Raw genomic sequence first — 22,377 nt, 5'->3', positions numbered from 1 at the left:
AGCGCGCCGGGTCGGGGTCACCACCTGGCTAGACCACCGACGCGCGACCCCGTGGCGCCAAGCCCACCGGGGCCGCCTCTTGTGCCCTCGGCTGCCGCCTCCTCTCAGGGCCGCCCGTGGGGCACGCACACCACGCCTAGGGCCGGGAGAAGACGCAGGCGCGGGCGCCGGCGGCGCGGGAGGAGGAAGAACCTCGAGCGGAAGGCGTGCGCGGGAGGACGCGGCAGCGACAGCGGCAGCAGCGGTGGCGGCGACCCGGCTGCTGTCAGGCCCGCCCTCGCCCAGCCCCCCGCGCTGCGCACCTCCCTCGCCCCGCCCCCCGCGGCCCGGCGGCCAATCATAGCGCCGCGCACGTGACGAGCGCTGCCTGCGATGACCTCATCCCTGGTGTGGGATGACGTCAAATTCAAGATGGATGGAATCACAGCGGCAGCGGCGGCTGCGGCGCGCGCGAGCCGAGTGTGAGCGGAAAGGGGCCTGGCGTCTGCCTCGGGGCTGAAGACCGGTGAGTAACTGTCACGCCCCTCGCCCTAGGAGAACTGCGGGGCCTGTGGGAGGCCATAGCCTCCCCGCAAAACGCGGCCTTTCCTGACGTAACTCTGAGGTGATCTCTCCTCCTTTTTCTCTCCGCCAGCGGGTTGCGGGTTCCGAGCGCTTCTGCGCGTGCGCCGGGCCCGGCTCGCACCGAGCATGCCCCGGGCTCCCACGTAGCCGATTGTGCCTTCACACTGCGCATGCTCTTTGCCCGTACTTGGCCTCGCCCTCGCCACTGCGCACGCTCCGTCCCTCACTGGGCTTCCCTCGCCGGGCCGGGCTCCCCTCCGCGGGGCGGTTGAGGTACCTTCCGGCCGAGGGCGCGTGCTCCGTGCCGGGCAGGCGTGGAAGCCGGCCGGTGTCCGCCAGGGCGCGCGAGCGTACGCGGAAGCTGGGGTGCGGGGGAACCCGCACCTGCCGAGGCCCGCACCCCCGCCCCACCGCCCCCTCGAGCCCCGCCTGGCGGCCAGCGGCACATCCAACCAGTGACCCAAGTGGACTGCTCTCCCCGCCCCGTCCCCGATGGACCCCTCCGGGAAGACTCGGTTCCCCGACTTTCCACCGCTGGTCGCGAGCGTCTCTGTTGGAATGAGGACCGCACCCCACCCGCCCCCAATCGAGAAAACTCCGGTCCACAACCTGCGGGGTTGGGGGGGTGGTGAGTTGAGTCCCGACCTGTTGCGCTGGAGACCCCGCCCCAGAGACCTCCTCTGCCGGAGTCCCCGACATGTTTTCTCTCACCGCCCAGACCCCTCACTTGGAGCAAGTTCACTGACCCACTGCAGAAGAGCATGCCCTTGACCGCAGAGCGCTCCGCGGTCCTGGTCCTTCACCCCGGTTGGTGCGCACTCAGCCCGCAGCACTGCGTTGCTTCTGGAAGAAGTCTCTCTAGCAGCACGTTAGCGGGCGGGGTGATTTTAGAGACAGGTTCTCCGGCGGGATGGCCTGGCAGTGGGAGGTGGGGGAAGCGTTAACCAGACCCCGCACGGTCTAGCAGCCTAGGGGTCTTAGTGCCGAAGGTCAGGCGCGGCTCACGACTAGCATCTGAGGGCACCAGCGTGTTCAGCAGAGTCCGTGAGTGTTCATAACGCTGACCCTGAGTCATCCAGACGGAGCCTGCGTTGTGTTCTGGTTCCTTGTTTGGAAGAAAGTGGGTTAATCCATTTTAGATTTCTCCTTGACAGTTATTTTCGAGACCTTTTACCCTCTGATGCTTGGAGTTAAATCCTTCATCCACCTTAATGAGTAATAGTCATTACATTTGAATTTGAGAACCACTAAATATCGATGTTAAAAAATAAAGTAGAAATTTGGGGCACTGGTTTACTTAAAAATAACTTGTGGTTTAATTCATTCTTCCTGTTAACACTATCCTGCGTTTAATGTGCTTCATTCTGTGGAAAAAGAAGTTGGAAAGGCTATGACCCCCACCTTTGAGGAACGTAAGATAGTTTAAGGCAGGGCATATTAGGTGCCTAACAGAAGAGGGGCCAAGTTACTGAGAGAGTGTCTGGGTTAGTGGGAGATGACTGAGGAACCATTTCAGTTGGCCCCAACATCAGTGGGGTTGAGGAGAGCAGACTCTAGAGCTGTTTATGAGCAGGGCTTGACAGTCTGGTCACTGGCTAGAAAGGTAAGAGAAGAGGTTTCTAGTTTCAGAGACCTGCTGGTTGGCAGCATACCAAACTAAATGGAATATGTGAAGACCAGCAGATGTGGGGGTCAGAGTCAGGATCATAGGTACGGTACTGGACAAGGGGCATATCCTGTAATGGAAGAGTCCTGAGAAGTCTAAGCAGGAGTACAGAGTTGGGAGTCATTGGCCAGTGGGATTTAAGGCCACAACCACTCATACCAAAAGCAAAGATAGCTGCCACCTGCAGCTCTCCCTGCCCAGCCCAGGTCTCAAGTCTTCCTGATGGTTTCGCTCTTTGTCCAGGAGGCACCTGTTGGACCTGCGTGAAGCGTTAGGAATACACAGCTAAAAACAAGGGTTCTTCCTTTCATGGACTCGCATGAGAGGGTAGGTGTGGAGGCAGGTAACTTAAAATAGCTATGTTACTGAAGAAGAGATGAGGTGCTGTGGTGGCATAGGTGGCTGTGCTCCTGGCCAGGAGCCATCTGTGGAGCTTTGATGACATTTGGATCTTTCTGTCGAAGTTCTCCAAGTGAAGGAAAGGTAAGAAAGACAGTGTGTGGAAACTGTGCACGTGGATAGGGTAAATGCTTACCTGCATGCTGTCCAGGAGAGTTGGGGAGGTAAACTGTGATCAGAATATGAAGACTCTTGTGTGCCAGTCTGGGGAGTTTGGTTGGGTTTTATCTAGGGAGCAATAGAAAAATCGATACAGTATTCTAAAGGGCACTGATGGGATTAGCTCTGCTTTAGGAAAACAAATAAAAGGCACAGTTTCCACTCCTGCATCTAATTAGAGTGTCAGAGTCCAAAAAAATCAACAAATGTTTATTGTTGTGTAAGATACCATGTTGGGCATTGTGAAGAGTGTCTTCAAAAGACATTAAATAGAGTCTTAGCCCTTAAATAGCTTACAGTTCTGCTGGGGGAACAGACAGCTAACAACAGTACGTGACACTGAAGAAACACTGGAATAATACTGGAGTTGAAAGGTGTTTGCTCGATACAGACAGCAGTGGTCCAGGAAGGTGTGTATAGTGTAGTGATCTAGGGTGGCCATAACAGAGCACCACAGATCAGGGGCCTTGAACACCGTTCTAGAGCCTTGAAATCCAAGATGAAGTCTTTGGCAGGGTTGATGTCTCCCGAGGCCTCTCTGCTCAGCTTGTGGATGGTCGTCTTCTCTGTGTCTGTGGCCTTATCCCCACTTCCTACAGAGACACCAGTCATTCTTGGGTTCGGGCCCACCCTTAAGGCTTCATTGTAGCTTCTGATCTGTTAGGAGACCCTGTCCCCATATCCACTTACATTCTGAGGTGCTGGGGTTAGGACCTTGTGGGGCAGTCCAGCCCATGACCGAAGGCTTAATGGAGGAAATGGGCCTTGAGCTAAGCTTGGAAGAGTGAGTGAGGTTCAGCCGAGCAGTGTCGGGGGAGGGATCAGAGGAGGTCTGGGACGTTGCAAATTGGGTAACTGAAGAGGCGAGACCTGCAGGTTGTGTCTCAAGAGACAAAGTATCTGAAGCAGGAAGTTACCACAAGGCAATAACTAAAGCAAAGAGAATTTAAAAAGTAGTTTGAAACCAGATTGATAGAACCCTGAAGTCCATGTTTTTAAAATTTTGCGTTTTAACCTATGGAGAGCCATTGTTTTTATCATTTTATTTCTTTTTACCAAGGTCTTAGGTGTCAGCTAAGCCGTGATGTCGAGGCATTTCCCGACCATTTTCTGCAAACCCTGGTTACTCCCTCAAGTCCTAGCACCCTGTTTATTTCCTTGTAGCTCTTATCAAAGTCAGAGTTACTGTCTTTGTTTCCTTGTTCACTGTCTGATTTACCCTACTAGAAAGTGGGGGCCTTGTCTGTCCTATGCACCTCAGTATTCCTTATGTCTGATTGCACCTTGCACATAATAGAAGCTCAGTAAATAAGCTGAATTAATATAGTAATACTTAATGCGCACATCCAGGGAATGATTAGAGCTTTGTTTTAAGAAGCCAATCTGGCAGCAGTATTAATGAAAGTGGATTTGGAGGGCATGATAGGAAGAACCTAATACCACTTGAAAATATGTTAGGGTCCTTTCATAACAAGAGTAGAAACTGACAGACCAGCTTAAATAGAAAAAGAAATTGAATTTAAAAGTGGAGGGTTACTCTAGAGGGTGAAGGAAAAAGCAAAGAATGGGGCCAGGAAGGATGAAAACCAGGGTACCTGCAGGAGTCTGGATAGTGGGCACTGTGGGCTGCATTTTCAGGCTGTGACTGAGATGCACGGCTCCGCTCAGTTTTGCCTTTGTTGTTCTGAGCCCATTTTCCAAAAGAGAGTTTCCTACCAGGCTTAGCATTGGTGGTGTACCCAGCCCTGAGTGAGGCCCAACAGACCACTTAGGATGGTACGCTCGAGTGCAAGGAGGGCTGGCTGCCCAGCGGCCAGCACCAAGCAGGAGGCTGCTTTAGTCACCGAGGTGCATTCTCCTGGTCGTGGCCAAGCGCACACCCTTAGACTAGATCAGACCCTCTCTAGGGAGACTGAGCGTGTGGGGAAATGGGACCCATGGCAGTGACATCATTGCTCTCCAAGGGTCAGATCAGCCAGGCCTGCTTTGAAATCCGAGGAGCTGTCGATGGTGTCTGGATGTCTGCGTTATCTCCAAGTGAGCCATGATAAGACCTCACCTCAGAGCCGACTTCCTGTCACCATCTTAAAGTGAAATCAAGGAGAGTCAGGGCTGAACCTAGAGGTAAGGCTGTGGGGGTGAACAGTGTGTGTGTTTATATTCCAGAGTCAAATGTAGGTGCTTTGTTTTTCTGTTTGCTTTGTAGGACTATATAAGCAATCTCCAACATTCCAAAGCATCGTGTGCCCAGAGTTCAGTTTTACATTAATGTTTTGAATGTAAAGAGATATTTCCCTATAGAACTGGTAGCAAGGGTTTTATGGGCTAGTCTAGGAGCAAATTTGATTTGCAATGTACCTTTAGCCCTGATGCCAGTCTGGGTGTTAGTCTCCAGAACTTGGAAGCTGGCTGGTGTGAGGTTATCTGGCCCCACCTCATCTCCCAGCCCTCATCCACCTCCCAGTTTCCTTTTATCCAAGTGTCACCTCTGCTTTGCTTTCCCTTGTTTATAGCCCCAGAATGTTCTATAGTCCAAAAGTGCCTATCCTCCCTCCATCTCCTTAAAAATCTTAGCTTCCTGCAGTTGGTATAAAGAGGGAATTACTTGCATTGAATTAACTTATATTAAGATATGGATTCTCCATCTTAGCACACGGTCCCTGAGGACTTTGAGGTGATGGTATGAAGTAGTTTTCTGGAATCCAGTTGTGAAGGGCATTGAAGCTTTTCTAGGGAATTGGAACTTCAGGCCAGGGGCTTCTGGGGTTTTGAAGCCCTGGCACTGTTAAATGCGTGTTTCTGGGAAATGTCTACAATACAGTGAAGAGTGGAATCTGTGGTAACATTATAACCATCCAGTGAGCACGGAGTCCCCGTCTTTACTCACATCCCCACCGTTCACTCATTGACCCTCCCAGCCCTGGGCTAAGTTAACTGCTTCCTGAAATCATTCTTCTCATAGCACTTTTTGTACCCTTATGTGTCTTTCCTACTATGGAAACTTTCAGGAAAGGAAGAGGAGGATGAAGTCAAGTGCCAGCATGCAGACAGGAAACACTGTATGTACCAGAAACTTGCAGACACACTGCGCTTGTCTTCAGAAGACTCCCACGGGGCGGGCAGCTGCTACTCTCATTGAACAAGTTAAGGAGACTCGTACTCAGGGCGAGTGACCTTTACAAGGGTAGATACCTAATAGGTGGCAAAGTCAGGATTTGAGACAAGTAGATGACTTTGACAGTCTTTCCATGGAGCTGTAGTGACTGCCATGGAATGTTAACTGTAAAGATTCTCATTTTGAAATATCAGGAAACAACATGAAATAGAAACAATTCAGGCAGAGTTTGGGAAGATTTCTGTTCAAGGATCCAAGTGGTAAGCAAGCCAGCCCTGCTTCAGAATCTGGTTTTCCTGGGGGATTTCCTCCCAGCTCTTTCCATAGGGAAGGGACCTTTTCTTCCCTGTTTCACCACTTGTAAGAGTGCCAAGATTTCCACTGTGACTGCAGTAGTGGCGGGTGCTCCTGCACTGGGGACTCCGGAGATGAGCAGCGGGCGGGAGGGGCCGAGTCACAGCGCCTGTCTACATCAGAACCATCAGACCAAGGATGCCCTGTGTGTCCACAGTTAAAACCTACTGAGAGATTAGGGTTTGATAAGTCAGCAGATTTATGAAGGAGAAAGTACCTCCGGCACCAAAACTGGCGTTATCTGAGGCCGAAGAGCCGAAAAGGCAGGTGGTTTTGAGAGTTCAGCCTGCACATCCACCAGCCACAAAGGGTGTGATTATCACCCTAATCTTGATTATCTCATGACACTCAGTAGTCGTGATCCCTGTTGTTGCCTGCATTCTTAGTGTAGCATTTTATATTTTTAATAAAGTTCTTAGGCTCAATAAGTATACCTCCTGTGTCATCAACACACTTAAGTCCACAATGATGGTTGTTTGCCGCTAGACCAGGAAGGGGCTCCATTGTTAAGCTTTGATGATTGAATGGAAAGGTGACAGCGAGGGCTTCTGCATGACGGTAAGGAGTCTGCGCTGCTGTGCCTGCCTGCCCCTCCCACCTCCAGCACCCAGAACCCTCGGTCTGTCTCCCGAAGAGGATGGGAGGGGTCACTGTTCTCCAGTGACCCTGGAGGGGCCTCACCTATGCTCCCAGGGCCTCATGCCTCCACCTGCTCCGCAGCCTCATCACCTGCCCTCCCCTACATGTGTCTTTTGCTCCCCCAGGCTCTTGGTCTTGTCTCTGTGTATTGGACACACTGCTCCCATCCTTGACATGTCCTCCACCCATCCTTCCTGCCTCCCACACTTTCTCACTCCAGCTTCTCCAGGAAACTTCTGTTGTGGAATGCCTCCCCGACCTTCCTCTCACCTGGACCTGGTGCCTCACCTCTGCTCCCATCTGTACCTCTGCACCCTGCCGCCTGCGCTTACTCTCCGGAGTGTGTGAGGGATCGACTTGTCCTGTTCCCACGCAAGACTGAGAGGCAGGCAGGACCATGCTTGTCAGACTGACAGCCTCCCTGTCTGGCCAGTTCTAGCACACACTAGACAGGCGCCCAGCCATGAGGATCGCGCAGCATGATGACTAAGAGCGTAGGCTCTGGGGCCAGGCTCCCAGCCCCACTGTCAGCTGAGTGGGTGACCTTCGGCACACTGCCCCCGACTGTCGGTGTCTGGGTTCCCTGATTGGTGAGACAGGGATGATGGCAGTGCCTATTTCAGATGTTTATGTGAGAACTAAGAGAGGGAACTAGAGGTAGGGTGGTGTGTGGGCAGAGATCTTGCGTGGCCTCTGGAGCCAGGTCACCTGGTGAGAATTCTGCTCTGCTTCTCACTGTCTGTGCAAACTTGAGCAAGATACCTAACCTCATGTGCCTTGGTTTTCTCAGCTGTAAAATGGGGATCAAAGTAGTACAACCTCCTTGGGTTGGTGTAAATAGTGAGTTTAATAATATAAACACAAAAGATGTTTACAGAGTTACAGAGTAGACCCTCAGATATCAGCTGTCACTCATGTCTGATCAGTGTCTAGGGAATGGAGTGGAAAACCAGTACCTAGAGGTATTGTGCTCTGGTTGTTGGGTTTGGACACATTTAGCCGCTTTTTAAGCAGGGCTGTCATTGATAATTCTAAATGATGGCTAGAGTTGAATGAATAGATTTCAATTCCAGATAATTTTCCTGAACAGTGACTATTCCTCTTAACAACCCAGCTCTCAGTGACTTGCTGCTGCTGCTGCTAAGTCACATCAGTTGCGTCTGACTCTGTGCGACTCCATTGACGGCAGCCCACCAGGCTCCTCTGTCCCTGGGATTCTCCAGGCAAGAATACTGGAGTGGGTTGCCATTTTCTTCTCCGATACATGCATGCATGCATGCTGAGTCGCTTCAGTTGTGTCCGACTCAGTGCGACCCCATGGACAGCAACCCACCAGGCTCCCCTGTCCACGGGATTCTTCAGGCAAGAATACTGGAGTGGGTTGCCATTTCCGTCTCAGTGACTTTTCCCTGATTCCCTGTTTCATCCAAGGAGTATAGAAGCCTGTGGTTTAGGGATTAGAAGCAGTTACGTAGAACAGAAATGCGGGTCATGATAATTCGAAGGGAGAGAAAGAAGGAAACTTTTCTGAACAATTAAAAGTGAGAAAATGTAGGAGTAGGGAGCAGATGGTGTGTGGGTCAGCACTGCTTCCTGTCCAGGGACGCAGAACATCTCATTTGGTTTCATATTCACACAGTCCTTTGATTTCTTAGTTTGGGTTCCCCCAAAAGCAGACCCTGAGACACAGATTCAGATGTAGATGTTTATCTGGGAAGCGATCCCAGGAAGCACAGGAAAGGTTGTAGGGAAAGTGGAGCAGGAAAGGGTGCCCCAAAAAGGTCCATTAAAAGACCAGGTTCCTGTGCATGTTTAGAATATCTAAATGAATTCCCAAAAAAATTCTGCACCAATTTTTCTGTTAAACATCATCTCAGGTAAGGACATCCTTCCAGTTCTGGCAGAAACCTTGGGGACATCTTAATCTCCTCCCCTTCCTATCCTCTGCAGTCAATCCTTTAGAAATTCTAATGGTTATCTTTATATCCACTCCTGCCACCCCAGTCCAGGTACCATCCTGCCTGGAATGTATCCCTGCAGTGGACTCTCAGCTGGCTTCCCAGCTTGCAGCCTCTCCTGTGCTCCATTCTTTGCAACATAACCAGTGGAATCTTTTTGAAACAAAATTCAGGTGGTTGTCATTGCTCTGCTCAGAATCTTCCAGCAGCTGCCCTAGTAAAAAGTGCAGTCCTTCCAGTGGTCCACCCAGCGCTGCACGATGCCTCCTCGTGCTCCTTCAGCATCCTCATCCACAGCTCCCTCAGCTCTGCCCCAGCCCTGCCGTCACCTTGTCTTCCCTCTGCCTGTGTGCTCTTCCCCTTGGTGATCCTCATGGCCCATCCATGTGTCTTCCAGGTCTCCTCAAATGCTATTTTGTTGAATGAGTGAATAAATGAATGACATGTGAAGTTCCTGGTGTGATCTGTAGTGTGTTATAGGTGCTGAATAAATGGTAGCAATTATGGTTTTCTCATTTAATTCTCACAGTAACATTATTAATACTATCGTTATTTTAGGTGGGAAAACTGAGGCTCACAGAGCTCTACAGCATTAGCCTAGAGCTGTGCTGTGCTTAGTTGCTCAGTCATGTCCAGTGTCCAACTCTTTGCAAACCCATGGACTATAGCCCGCCCGGCTCCCCTCTCCACGGGGATTCTCCAGGCAAGAACACTGGAGTGAGTTGCCATGCCCTCCTCTAGGTGATCTAGAGCACTGACGTTTAAACTGTATTAACTCTGACCCACAGGAAGGAATTTATTGTACAGTCAGTCCTCCATATCCATGGGTTTCACATCCATGGACTCAATCAACTGCAGATGGAAAATATTCAAAAAGAAAAAAATCCAGTTAGTTCCAAAGTGCAAAACTTGAGTTTGCTGCTCACCAGCAACTATCTAAGTATCATTTACATCATGTTAGGTATCGTTAATGTAAGCATCTAGAGATGATTTAAAGTGTTTGGGGGGATGTGCATAGGTTATATGCAAATACTGCACCATTTTTATAGGAACTTGAGCGTCTGTGGATTTTGGAGTCCGTAGGGCCTGGAACCAGTCCTCTGTGGATACTGAGGGACAACTACATCAATTTTAAATTGATTTTAAGGAACCCTTTTGGAAAGTACTTGTCCAGACTTTTGATTCTGCATCTCCTGAGCCTCTCTGTCCCTGGGGCAACATCTGAACTAGCTGTCTCAGAAATTATTTGCACTAAAAATAGTGCTCAGAATGCAGCTGAGTTATGAGTGTGGCATTTATAAGCTTATTTTTTTTTCTCTGCTGACCTCTGTAAATGACGGTGGATTTCTTTGCACGTAATTAGATGTGTGAATACAGTATAGTAGGATTAAGGAAGAAATTTAAATGGCTATCAGAAAAAAAGGAAAAATGTCTCTCTCAGCCACTCACCAGCAAGGTGAAATGATGCCAGGCAAGACTGAACAGTGACTCAGTGCAGGTTGACCAAGGAAGTTGTCTATGTACAAGCTACGGGCTCTGAGCTTCCTCCCTGGAAGCAGGGCCTTGCCTCTGTCAGTCGAGTTGAGTCAGCACCACAGCAGGGAGCCAGGGCAGCAGAGAGGGAGACCTGGGGCCACCAGACCCTGGTCACTCCAGGTGGCAGCCTCTGTGGCTTCTGCTGAAGAGCACAAAGGCTGTTAATTCAGTCACATAGTTGTGTTAAATTCTTTGCAACCCCATGCACAATAGCACAGCAGGCTTCCCTGTCCATCACTAACTCCTGGAGCTTGCTCAAACTCCTGTCCATCCAGTCGCTGATACCACCCAACAATCTCATCCTCTGTCGTCCCCTCCTCCTCCTGCCTTCAGTCTTTCCCAGCATCAGGGTCTTTTCCATTGAGTCACTTCTGCACACATCAGGTGGCCAAAGTATTGGAGTTTCAGCTTCCGTACTTCCAATGAATATTCAGGACTGATTTCCTCTAGGATTGACTGGTTTGATTTCCTTGCAGTCCAAGGGACTCGCAAGAGTCTTCCCCAACACCACAGTTCAAAAGCATCAATTCTTCAGTGCTCAGATTTCTTTATAGTCCAACTCTCACATCCATACATGACTACTGGAAGAACCACAGCTTTGACTAGATGGACCTTTGTGGGCAAAGTAATGTCTCTGCTTTTTAATACACTGTCTAGGTTTGTCATAGCTTTTCTTCCAAGAAGCAAGTGTCTTTTAATTTCATGGCTGCAGTCACCACCTGCAGTGATTTTGAAGCCCAAGAAGATCAAGTCTGTCACTGTTTCCATTGTTTCCCCACCTATTTGCCATGAAGTGATGGGACCAGATGCCATGATCTTAGTTTTTTGAATGTTGAGTTTTAAGCCAACTTTTTCACTCTCCTCTTTCACTTTCATCAAAAGGCTCTTTAGTTCTTCGCTTTCTGACATAAGGGTGGTGTTATCTGCATATCTGAGGTTATTTTTTTTTCTTTTTATATTTTTTCTTTTTTTTCTTTTTTTTCTCTTTTTTTTTCTTTTATCTTTTTTGTTGTTTTTTTTCTTTTTTTCTTTTTTTCCTTTTCTCTTTTTTGTTTCTCTTCTTTTTTTCTTTTTCTTTCTCTTTTTTTTTTTGTTTTTTTGTTTTGTTTTTTTTTCCTCTTTTTATATCTGAGGTTATTGATATTTGTCCCCGCAGTCTTGATTCCAGCTTGTACTTCATCCAGTCCAGCATTTCTCATGATGTACTCTGCATAGAAGTTTAAATAAGCAGCGTGACAGTATACAGCCTTGACGTTCTCCTTTCCCAATTTGGAACCAGTCTGTTGTTCCATGTCCATTTCTAACTGTTGCTTCTTGACCTGCATACAGATTTCTCAGGAGGCAGGTATAGTGGTCTGGTATTCCTATCTCTTTCAGAATTTTCCCCAGTTTGTTGTGATCCTCACAGTCAAAGGCTTTGGCATAGTCAATGAAGAAAATAAATGTTTTTCTGAAATTCTCTTGCTTTTTCTATGATCCAATGGATGTTGGCAATTTGATCTCTGGTTCCTCTGCCTTTTCTAAATCCAGCTTGAACATCTGGAAGTCCTCTGTTCACGTACTGTTGAAGCCTCACTTGAAGAATTTTGAGCATTACTTTGCTAGCTGTGTGAGACGAGTGCAATTGTGCGTTAGTTTGAGCATTCTTTAGCATTGCCTTTCTTTGGGATTGGAATAAAAACTGACTTTCCAGTTCTGTAGCCATTGCTGAGTTTTCCAAATTTGCTGGCATATTGAGTGCAGTGCTTTAACAGCATCATCTTTTAGGATCTGAAATAGCTCAATTGGAATTCCATCACCTCCACTAGCTTTGTTCATAATGATGTTTCCTAAGGCTCACTTGACTTTGGATTCCAGGATGTCTGGCTCTAAGTGAGTGATCACACGATCATGGTTATCTGGGTCATGAAGATCTTTTTTGTGTAGTTCTTCTGTGTTTCTTGCCATCTCTTCTTAATAGCCTCAGCTTCTATTAGGTTCATACCATTTTTGTCCTTTATTGTGGCCATCTTTGCATGAAATGTTCCCTTGGTGTCTCCAGAGGGATACCGAGAGGCTGTTGACCAGAGGCTGGGTAACCAGCAAAAGCCGATCCTTTGAAGCCAGAGGAGAGCTTGCAGGTGTGCTGGGTGCCATGTCTGTGTATTGATAGTTTGCCCTCTAGAGAATGGTAAGACTCTGAACAATCTTAGTTACTCTAAATCCATTTTATATTAAAAATACATGTCTTAAGTATTTTAAAGAAGAGATGGCATTGTAAAACCAGCCCAAAGAGATGAGATGTTAACGGCAGCAGCTGCCCGAGAGAAAGATTTGGAGAGTCAGGCATCGTCTCTGTGTGAAACACTTTTATTCTGAATTAAGTGTCTAGTAACCCTGCAGTTTGTGAAAATTATGGCACATTTATCAAGTCCTTACCAGGTGTGAGATACAGGCTCATGTAATTTTCAGAGCAGCCCTAAAGGAGGTCACAGTTGTTACCGTCTCATGTGAAGGACCTGATGATCCCACATACTAGTTGACCACAAGGGCGGAGCCAGCACCCAGCCACTAGGCCTTGAGATCTCACCTATAGACTTGAAGAATCTCGGTGAAATCTCTAGTCAGACCCCTTAGGTTTAGAATTAGTATAATTAAGTTTAGATCCAGGATTAGTGAGAAGGCAACGGCACCCCACTCCAGTACTCTTGCCTGGAAAATCCCATGGACAGAAGAGCCTGGTAGGCTGCAGTCCATGGGGTCGCGAAGAGTCGGACACGACTGAGCGACTTCACTTTCACTTTTCACTTTCATGCATTGGAAAAGGAAATGGCAACCCACTCCAGTGTTCTTGCCTGGAGAATCCCAGGGACAGCGGAGCCTGGTGGGCTTCCGTCTATGGGGTCGCACTGAGTCGGACACGACTGAAGCGATGCAGCAGCAGCAGCAACAGCAGATCCAGGATAAAGTTTCCATTGTGCTATTGTCGAAAGTGTAGTTTGGTAAGAATTAGTATTCGGATTACAGGGTGTTCAGCATAAGAAACTAAAGAAACTTTTCTATATAATATTTCTAACTTTTTTAAACACTTTGATGCAATAGTAATTAGTAAATGATTTCTCTCTTTCCAAATTCTTACCTGTTTTTGCAACCTCTACAGCCTATTGTTAATTCACATTGTGTTTAATCATGTCCAGTAATAAAACTGTTTCCTTTCAGAATTGTGGACTTTAAAGAGTTTGGTACTTCATACTTACTCTCTGATCTAATAAGGAATAGAATTAAGCATCAAATGCATAAGGGCCCTAAATAATAAACCTTGTTTTCAAATATTGCTTCTCTACATAACTTACCAAGTTCTAGCTGCCTTTTCGATGGTATGAAACTCCTGTTACAGAGACTTAATTCCTTAAGTTCGTCAGTTTTAATGATCAGTGACCTCCTTAAGCTGTGATACTTGTTTCTTTGTATTTTCTGTGTTATTTAAATAAGATTGTTCATCCAGAAAGTTTTTGTCAGGCCACAGTCGGCTAAATATTGACACCGGTGAGAAGACAGCTGCGGTTCCCTGCCCTTGAGGAGCCCTCACCTGGGGGAGCGTCCCACGGCCTTGTTCACAGTGACTTTATCTGTCTTTCAGATAAGGCCGAGCATGGAGGGGCTGCTGCACTACATCAACCCAGCACACGCCATCTCTCTCCTCAGCGCCCTCAACGAGGAGCGGCTCAAGGGGCAGCTGTGCGACGCGCTCCTGATCGTGGGTGACCAGAAGTTCCGAGCTCATAAAAACGTCCTGGCTGCCAGCAGTGAATACTTCCAAAGCTTGTTCACCAACAAGGAGAACGAGGCACAAACTGTATTCCAGCTGGACTTCTGTGAGCCAGATGCTTTCGACAATGTGCTGAACTACATCTATTCCTCGTCTCTGTTCGTGGAGAAGAGCAGCCTGGCTGCCGTGCAGGAGCTCGGCTACAGCCTGGGCATCTCCTTCCTGACCAACATCGCCTCCAAGTCGCCCCAGGCCCCCTTTCCCACGTGTCCCAACAGAAAGAAGATTTTCACCGAGGACGAGGAGAACAGTTCTCAAAAGAGAAGCGTCATCGTTTGTCAGAGCAGGAACGAAGCCCCCGGGAAAGCCGGGAGTCAGAACACCCCTGAGCTGAGCCACCCTCCCCGACCCTCCCCTGGCATCGCAGTCAAGGCAAACGCCAGTAAGCCCCCCGGCCCCAAACCCACGGAGCCCCCGCACCACGTGGCGCCAGCTGAGAAAAGCTGGCCGAAAGATGGCCCCGTGGTTCTGGCGAGGCCGCCTGAGCTCACCGGGCCTTCGGAGGAGCCAAGCCGGGGCGGCCTGGCCAAGAGGGGCGTGGCACCGCCTTCGAAGCCCCCGCTGGACCGGGCAGCCGTGGACGAAAGGCCAGGCCCCAGCGCCCTGCTCCCCAAAGGCGTGGCCGTGGAGCTGGCGCTGCGGAGCCCGCGGCCGCCTGTCCTGTCCCTGCGGGGCTCGCCAGAGACGCCCTTCCTGCTGAAGGAGGCGGGCCGGGGCAGTGGGCCGGGCGAGGACCGGAACCTGCTGTACTACTCCAGGCTGGGGCTGGTCATCCCGGCCGGGGCACCGGCGCCCGGGGCCCAGGGTGTGGACCGCAGCGGCCCGCTCGTCAAGAGCCTCCTGCGCCGGTCGCTGTCCATGGACAGCCAAGTCCCTGTGTACACGCCCACTGCCGAGCTGCAGCCTCCCCCAGGCGCGGGCTCGGGCGATGTGGCGGGCAGCGTGCTCTGCGCCTTCTCTTCTCAGAGGCCGCCCTCCAAGGACGGGGGTGAGACGGCGGCCCCTGACGCCCGGGCCCCTGACCCCCGGGCCCCTGCGCCGCAGCCTCACCGTCTCAGGTCCTTCAGCGCCTCTCAGCCGGCTGAGCGGCCGGGGGCACCCCCGGGGCCGGAGGTGCGTGTCAAGGCCGAGCCGCGCAGCCCCCCGGAGCCATGCGACATCATTCGCGTCACCGTGGGGGATGCCGCGGCCGCCACGAGAGACCTGGCCCTACAGACAGAAGATGACCGGAAAGACCCCAGCAGACTCCCGGCCAAGAGGCGGTTCCAGGCGGACAGGAGGCTGCCATCCAAGCAGCCCAAGGCTGAGAGCCCAGGGTCGCCGGTCTCGGGAGACCCCCGCGAGGAGGACTCGAGCCCATCTGCCCTCCAGGCCGACTTCCCAGGCTCTGACTTGAACAAAGACGAATTCGGTGAGTTGGAGGGCACGAGACCAAACAAAAAGTTTAAATGCAAACATTGCCTTAAAATCTTTAGATCCACGGCGGGCCTGCACCGGCACGTGAACATGTACCACAACCCCGAGAAGCCGTACGCCTGCGACATCTGCCACAAGCGCTTTCACACCAACTTCAAAGTGTGGACGCACTGCCAGACGCAGCACGGTGTGGTGAAAAATCCGGCTCCGGCCGCCAGCTCCCACGCCGTCCTGGACGAGAAGTTCCAGAGGAAGCTCATCGATATTGTGCGAGAGCGGGAAATCAAGAAGGCGCTGATCCTGAAGCTGCGGCGCGGCCGGCCCGGCTTCCAGGGCCCTGGCAGCTCCCCAGCGCAGGTCCTCAAGCGGGGCCTGCGCTCCCGGGCCAAGGGCGCATATGTGTGCACAGCCTGCGGGAAGGCCTACCGCTTCCTCTCCCAGCTCAAGCAGCACGTGAAGATGCACCCGGGGGAGAAGGCCCTTGGGGCTGCCAGGGCCGCGCGGCCCAGGGAGCGCGTGGCCCCCGGGGGCGCAGCGGGCGGCCCGGAGCTCTATCTGTGCCGCCTCTGTAACGCCAAGCTCTCTTCTCTCCTAGAGCAAGGCAACCACGAGCGCCTGTGCCGCACGGCCACCGTGTGCCCCTACTGCAGCCTCAGGTTCTTCTCGCCCGAGCTCAAGCGCGAGCACGAGGGCAAGTGCGAGTTCCGCAAGCTCACGTGCCTGGAGTGCATGCGCACCTTCAAGTCGGCCTTCAGCATCTGGCGGCACCAGGTGGAAGTGCACAATCAGAACAGCATGGCGCCGGCCGCCGGCAGCCCCCCGCCACGGCCGGACCTCAACGGCGAGGCCACCGGGCCCACCCGGCCCGCCGGCCCGCCCGAGCCTGGCCGGGCCGACCACGCGGCCACTGCCGCCAAGGACGACCCCGCGGCGGGTGGCCGCGGCCCTGAGCCTGTGAACTTTGACTCCGAAGATTCCACCTGCCTCCCCGAGGACCTCAGCCTCTCCAAGCCGCTGAAGATCCAGGTCAAAGAGGAGCCGCCCGAGGAGGCCGAGGAGGAGGCGCCCGAGGCCGGCGCGGCCCCCAAGGACCTGTGGCCCTGCGAGAAGTGCGGCAAGACCTTCCCGGCCCCTAAGCAGCTGGAGCGGCACCAGGAGCTGCTGTGCTCCGTGAAGCCCTTCATCTGCCACGTCTGCAACAAGGCTTTCCGCACCAACTTCCGGCTCTGGAGCCACTTCCAGTCCCACATGGCCCAGGCCTCCGAGGACCCTGCGCACCGGGAACCCGAGGCTGGCCCGGGCCCCGCTGGCTCCCCGTCGCCACCCCCACTGCCCCCGCCGCTGCCCAAGATCCAGCCCCTGGAGCCCGACAGCCCCACAGGCCTGCCTGAAACCCCCACTCCCGCCGCCGACAAGCTGTTCGCGCCCCGAGAGTCAGACACGCTATTCTACCACGCGCCCCCACTCTCTGCCATCACGTTTAAAAGACAGTTCATGTGTAAGCTCTGCCACAGGACATTCAAGACGGCCTTCAGCCTCTGGAGCCACGAGCAGACCCACAACTGAAGGACTTCTCAGCCCTGGAGACAAGCGCTTGTCTCCAGACTTCAGCCCGAATCGTGAACTGTGTCATAAGAAACAAAATATTTTTTAAAAAAAGAATAATAAAGATTGCAAATTATTATGCTTGAATATAAGTTTGAGGTAAACTGATAGTAATGAGAAATGTCCTTACTCAACCTAGGAAAACTCCCAAAAGCCTTGTGCTTCTGGACCTTACAGTAATGCCTTTATTACTGTAGAAGTTTGTTCTTGGTTGTTTGCATGGTTCCTCATCCCATGGTGTCAGTATAATCTACTTGAGGTGGTTTGGTTTTTTCTTACTGATTTTCAGTTATTGAAACACTATGAAAGTATTTCTTTTTTAGATTCTATGAAGACACCTGAGTTCATACATCTTAGCCATGTTCTCAAGTCCAAACATATCAGAACAAAGTGGAGTAGTTTGCAGTATTAAGATCCTAGAGTACTTCAGCAATAAAATAAAAAAGATAAACCTCAACTTTAATAAGTTATCCTGACACTTGATAAAAATAAATATTTGGTATTTTGTGGTTATTCAGAACCTTTTTTGTATGAAAATTGTGAGAAATTTAAATCAGCAATAGTAATACTTAGGTTTATATAAAATAACAAAAAACTTGCTCTTGGGTCATTTCCTATAATTAGTGATGGAAGACTCAGGAAAGGAAAGCATGGAGATTTCTGGAAGCCCTCCACCTTGGTTTCCAAAGCTTTGGTGGTGGTGGGCATGGTGGTCAGAGCACCTACCAGGGCCCTGATTTCGGACCAGCATCGAGGGGCTGTGCAGGTTTGCTTCCCCTGGTTTGTGCCATCACAGATTAAAACTGTTTGTACTGGGGACAGAAAACAGTTAGCATATGGCACAAATTTTGAATTTAACATCAGTATAACAGGTAAGGTCAGGACATGTACTTACACAGCACCCCCCAGAGTGAGTGCAGCTGCTCTAAATCCCGAATTACTGTTCACTTTCAGAGACTTGAAGCAGAGGGAGGAGCCACACCAGTCTCCACACCCTTTTCAAGAACAACCTGTACAGTCATCAGTTTTCCTGCCTCTTTGTATTGTGATTTCTGTTAGGATTTTTTGGAGTTTACAGTGGTAAAATGTCCATAGTGGAAACATCCTTCTTTAAGGCACTGCTGAATATTTCATAAGTATGTGTGAAAGTGCTCTCAAGGGTCCACAGTTACTTTCTGCTACTTATTTTGGCCCATAGCGCTTGGGCTTCTTTTTTTGTTTTCCTATTTTGTATAAATTGTAATTTAAAGCCTTTGAGTCGGTATAATCCAGAGTTCATTGGGATGTTTAAAAAGGAAAAGAATTTTATTTCGTTGGCAGGGGTGGGGAAGTGAGATACATAAAAGTAGGAATATTGTCAAAACCCCTAAATTCTTTCAAAGTTATGATGAACCTTGATGGTAAAGCCTCCAAGTTTATTAATTTTTTTGCAAGCTCTTCTTTCAGATAAGAAAATCAACTACTGTGGCTAAGAAATACTCTACCAAGTACTTAAACTGGTCCTCTGGCAGAAGTCTGCTCCTAGTCTCATAACCCACATTCCATACCAATAGTAGGAAAGAGATTCTTACTTTTTTATTGAAGCACAAGCATTTTTATAAAGTTCTAATTGACTTTGTACATTGTAGAAACTACATACGAAATTTTGCCTTTTATTCTTTCATTTGGAAACAATCAAAAGTCCCCAAATATGGTTACTTCCTATTTTTGCTCTTAAATTTGATGGAGAAAATAAAATTAAGTTGCCATTATTGATTATTGGCATCTTTAGATTTTCTTGAACAAACCTATGCGTTTTAAAGACAGCAAGAGCATGTGGTTTTCTGTGAAACATTAGGATAGATTTATTGTTCGTTGAATTCATTCCCTGCATAATGTGGTATTTCTTACTCTGAACACCCTGGTAGCTATCACTTCAAAAGAAGACAGTTCCCTTCAGAGTAATGCTTACTTATGGCTGCTGGAGGCTGGGGTGGATAATTCCCTGATACATGGGATCTTGGCATTGTAAACTCAGTATCCCAGGACTTGAACCTTTATGCTACATTTTTGAAGATTTTTTAATAACATTAAGTAGTAAAAAAAATAAATAAATATTTTTGATCTAAATAAAGGCTCTGCATATCTGTTAGATTTTAAATATTGCCAGTGTTTTGTCTTGTCCACATTTTTGTCTAGGCAAGGAACATAAGTTTTCAAATAAAATTTTGAACCAAAAACATTTATAATGCAGTTCTGGTTTTTCTATTACTTTTTATACTGTACCTTAAAAGCATTAGGCTTGGAAGAGTTTATTTTGGTGGTCAAAAAAATAGGCTTCCTCTCATTTGACTATTTTAAATGTTAAGATGTAAAATAATGAAAGACAGATAAATTGCTTTATTCAGTAAAGTGTTTTTTTAAGAATGTTTAACTCAGCCAGTGGGCAAATACTTGGTATAAGACAAGTTGGTCTTTTCATGCTGAAATGTGTTAGCTAGGAAAGATATTCTTGAAAATGTTTTTTTTTCTGATTGTAGTTAATTTTGGGAAATGTAGAAAGCTCCTTACTCCTTTGTACGTATTCAGGATGCCTGCCTTTTTATGCAATTGTGGAAAGAATGTCAGATGTTTTAATATATTCTTTGTTAATCTGAAAACTTGTTATCTGATCATTTTCTTCATTTGGGGGGAGGGAGGAACACCACAAAAAGGGCGTTTTTATCAAAATAAGTAATGGAGGTAACAAATCTTGTACATTTTTTATAGTAAAAATATTTAAAGAGTAAGAGACTATTCACTTTTAGAACTGGTTATGGTTAATATGCGTTTATAACTTTGTCAAAATATACAACCAACAGTTTGACAGTGATGTTGTCTACATCTGTAGGGAGATGGATGTGGTTCCTGGTTTTCTGTTTGGGAACAGATCATCCCGGCCTTCTCTTAAAAAATATAACCCCAGCACTTAATCAGTGATCATCTGGTCCACACACAGCACCCATGGGTGCTAAGAGTAGGAACTGAGACCAGAATAAAAGGTGCCCTTCGGTGGAGAAAAGAGGTGTGTTCAGGCCAACCCTGTGGTCGGATGAGGGAGAGGACAGGAATGGACTCGTCCAAGTCGGCCTTTGTTCCCTCAAACTCGGTGTGTGTGTGTGTGTACAACCATAATCTGGAACTTTAGAAAGTAAAATTATTTTCATTTCTTACTGCAAAAATAATTACACGTCATTCGTAACAGGTTTCTTTATAAATTGCACTAATTAATGTGTTACAAGTCAGTTTATCAATTTCTGATGTCTCTTTGATGTTTTTTGCAATAATTGTGAAAAGCATTATTGATTTCAATAATGCTAGCAGATATTCTTTAATAAGTTCTTTAACACTGGCTTTTTTTAAGTTTTACACATAGTTTTTTCTCTTGTGGCTTTAGCACTTTAAGGAGTTTGGCGTTTGCATAGTTTTTGGTGTGCTTCCCGGGTATGCGCCAGGGCGTCACGTTGCCACGTGACTGGAGAAAACTCATGGTCTTTAGATTCTGGAGGAGAAAAAACGAGTCAATGTCAGGTTTTTTAAAAATTCCATTTAGATGCAGTCATTTGGGAACCAAAGTATTTTACTGTAAATCTTTAAAAGCATTGAATTCAGTGCTCTTTAGTCACTTATTCGTGCTGTCCAGATTTTCCACAGAGTTATCCTTGGTTAATTTGCGAAAGTGATAATTTCTTCTTGACATTAATCCAAGACTGTTTCAGAATTTTCATTAAATAAATGCTTATTGCTAAAAGAAAAACAAATGTGGTTTTATAACTGTGTGTATTTTGTTTCATATGCCTCAGCAGAGAAATCATTGTTCAATTTTATTTAGGAATAAGCTTTTTTGGCCTGAAAATTCATAGTAAAATAGGATTCTATCTAATGGTAAGCCATCGCTTCTTTGTAACCAGTTGTCTGTTTACTTTGCTTAAATCTCAACTAAGATTGAGTGGAGTCAATAAATTTGTACTGTATTTTGTTTTGAGTTGTGGTCTCATTGGTATGTTTTGGACTTGAATGATATAATAATTTGTGGAAGCTGAGATAAAGCCCTTCCTTCTCCTTGGGGAGTGTGAGTAGCCACCCACGTAAGAACTGTGAGAGAGATTTCATCCCCCCACCGCTCCAGGTGGCTTGTAAAGCTTAAGTTATTCAGGTACCACAGATACATAATAAAACCCCATAAGCGGCAGTCTGCCTGTCCACCTTTTTCTTTACTGTCCAGATGGGTAGTTTTTAATGTGACTGTGGGGATAAATGCATAAAAAAGGGTGTGTTTAGCACCCTAGTTTTGTTTCACGTTTTAAGGGATTCCACATAGCATCTTTTATCATTCTAATCAGGCTCTTCCAGAACACCCAAGGTGTGCTCACTCTAAGATGTTAGCCAAGTGAAGAGCTGGGGTGATCAAAGCTAGTTCCCTTCACCCGGGCTTGCCCTCGCCTCTTCTCAAGCTTTCGTTTTCCCTGCCTGATGCCCCAGACTACCTTTTCCAGGGATCATCTGTCTAAAAGTTATGAGCACACTGCACCAGGTGGAGGTGGTTCAATCTGTATTTTAATCTACTTTAGCCCTGCTGTTCAGTTTGCCTCCAAATAGTTTCCTAAAAAAAAAAAAGCTTAGGTTTGCCCTTGGTTCTCAGTAATCACAGGCTTACTGAGGTTGGCACAGTGACACACCTGTTGCATCCTTGGTCTTGGGCACACACTCAACAGATGCTTGTGGTGGCAAAACCATGACATTACATGTCTCCAACATGTAACACTTTACTGGCTGGAGGCCCAAATCTTGTCTCAGTGAGCCATGGAAGTGGAGTGGCAGGTATACCTCCTACAAGGCACTTGTCTGGAGAAAATGATTCCCCATTTTGTCACAGAAGTACTTTAAATAGAAAGCCTGCTGTAGCGTGAACTTGGCTATCATAAGCCTCCATCAGCCCCCAACCTTGGGGTAGATTCCCTGGGCCCCTTTGTTGATGTGGTAATGAAACAGAAGGGAAGGGGGCAGGGCACAACTCTTGAAAGAATGACATAGCCTGAGGACACAACATAAACCCATTAGAATCAAATGGGGCCAAGATGGCAGACAAGTCAGCTTCCACTAGACCTCAATCCTTAATCAGCAAGCTAAATGACACACC

The 22,377-nt window shown here is 48.3% G+C and overlaps 1 protein-coding gene across 2 annotated transcripts; it reads left to right on the top strand.

Moving 5' to 3' along the window:
- The first annotated feature begins 386 nt into the window (after positions 1-386).
- ZBTB21 (zinc finger and BTB domain containing 21) lies at positions 387-21,222 on the top strand. 2 transcript variants are annotated; one of them, XM_081574180.1, is made up of 3 exons: positions 387-505; positions 14,010-15,609; positions 16,210-21,222. In XM_081574180.1, exons 2-3 carry the CDS (start codon positions 14,022-14,024, stop codon positions 17,178-17,180), a joined length of 2,559 nt encoding a protein of 852 aa, XP_081430306.1. In that variant the 5' UTR covers positions 387-505; positions 14,010-14,021; the 3' UTR covers positions 17,181-21,222. The 2 variants fall into 2 exon arrangements, with proteins under 2 accessions (XP_081430306.1, XP_081430305.1); XM_081574179.1 differs by having other exon boundaries at positions 14,010-21,222.
- Positions 21,223-22,377: the final 1,155 nt, after the last annotated feature.

The sequence above is a fragment of the Giraffa tippelskirchi genome, chromosome 2 (genome assembly GCF_054371585.1).
Source record: "Giraffa tippelskirchi isolate mGirTip1 chromosome 2, T2T-mGirTip1v1.2.pri, whole genome shotgun sequence".
Taxonomy (NCBI): domain Eukaryota; kingdom Metazoa; phylum Chordata; class Mammalia; order Artiodactyla; family Giraffidae; genus Giraffa; species Giraffa tippelskirchi.
This window is presented reverse-complemented; position numbering and strand designations above follow the sequence as displayed.

Coding starts and splice junctions, on each gene's coding strand:
- ZBTB21 (XM_081574179.1), top strand. CDS start 14,022: ATGGAGGGGCTGCTGCACTACATCAACCCAGCACACGCCATCTCTCTC.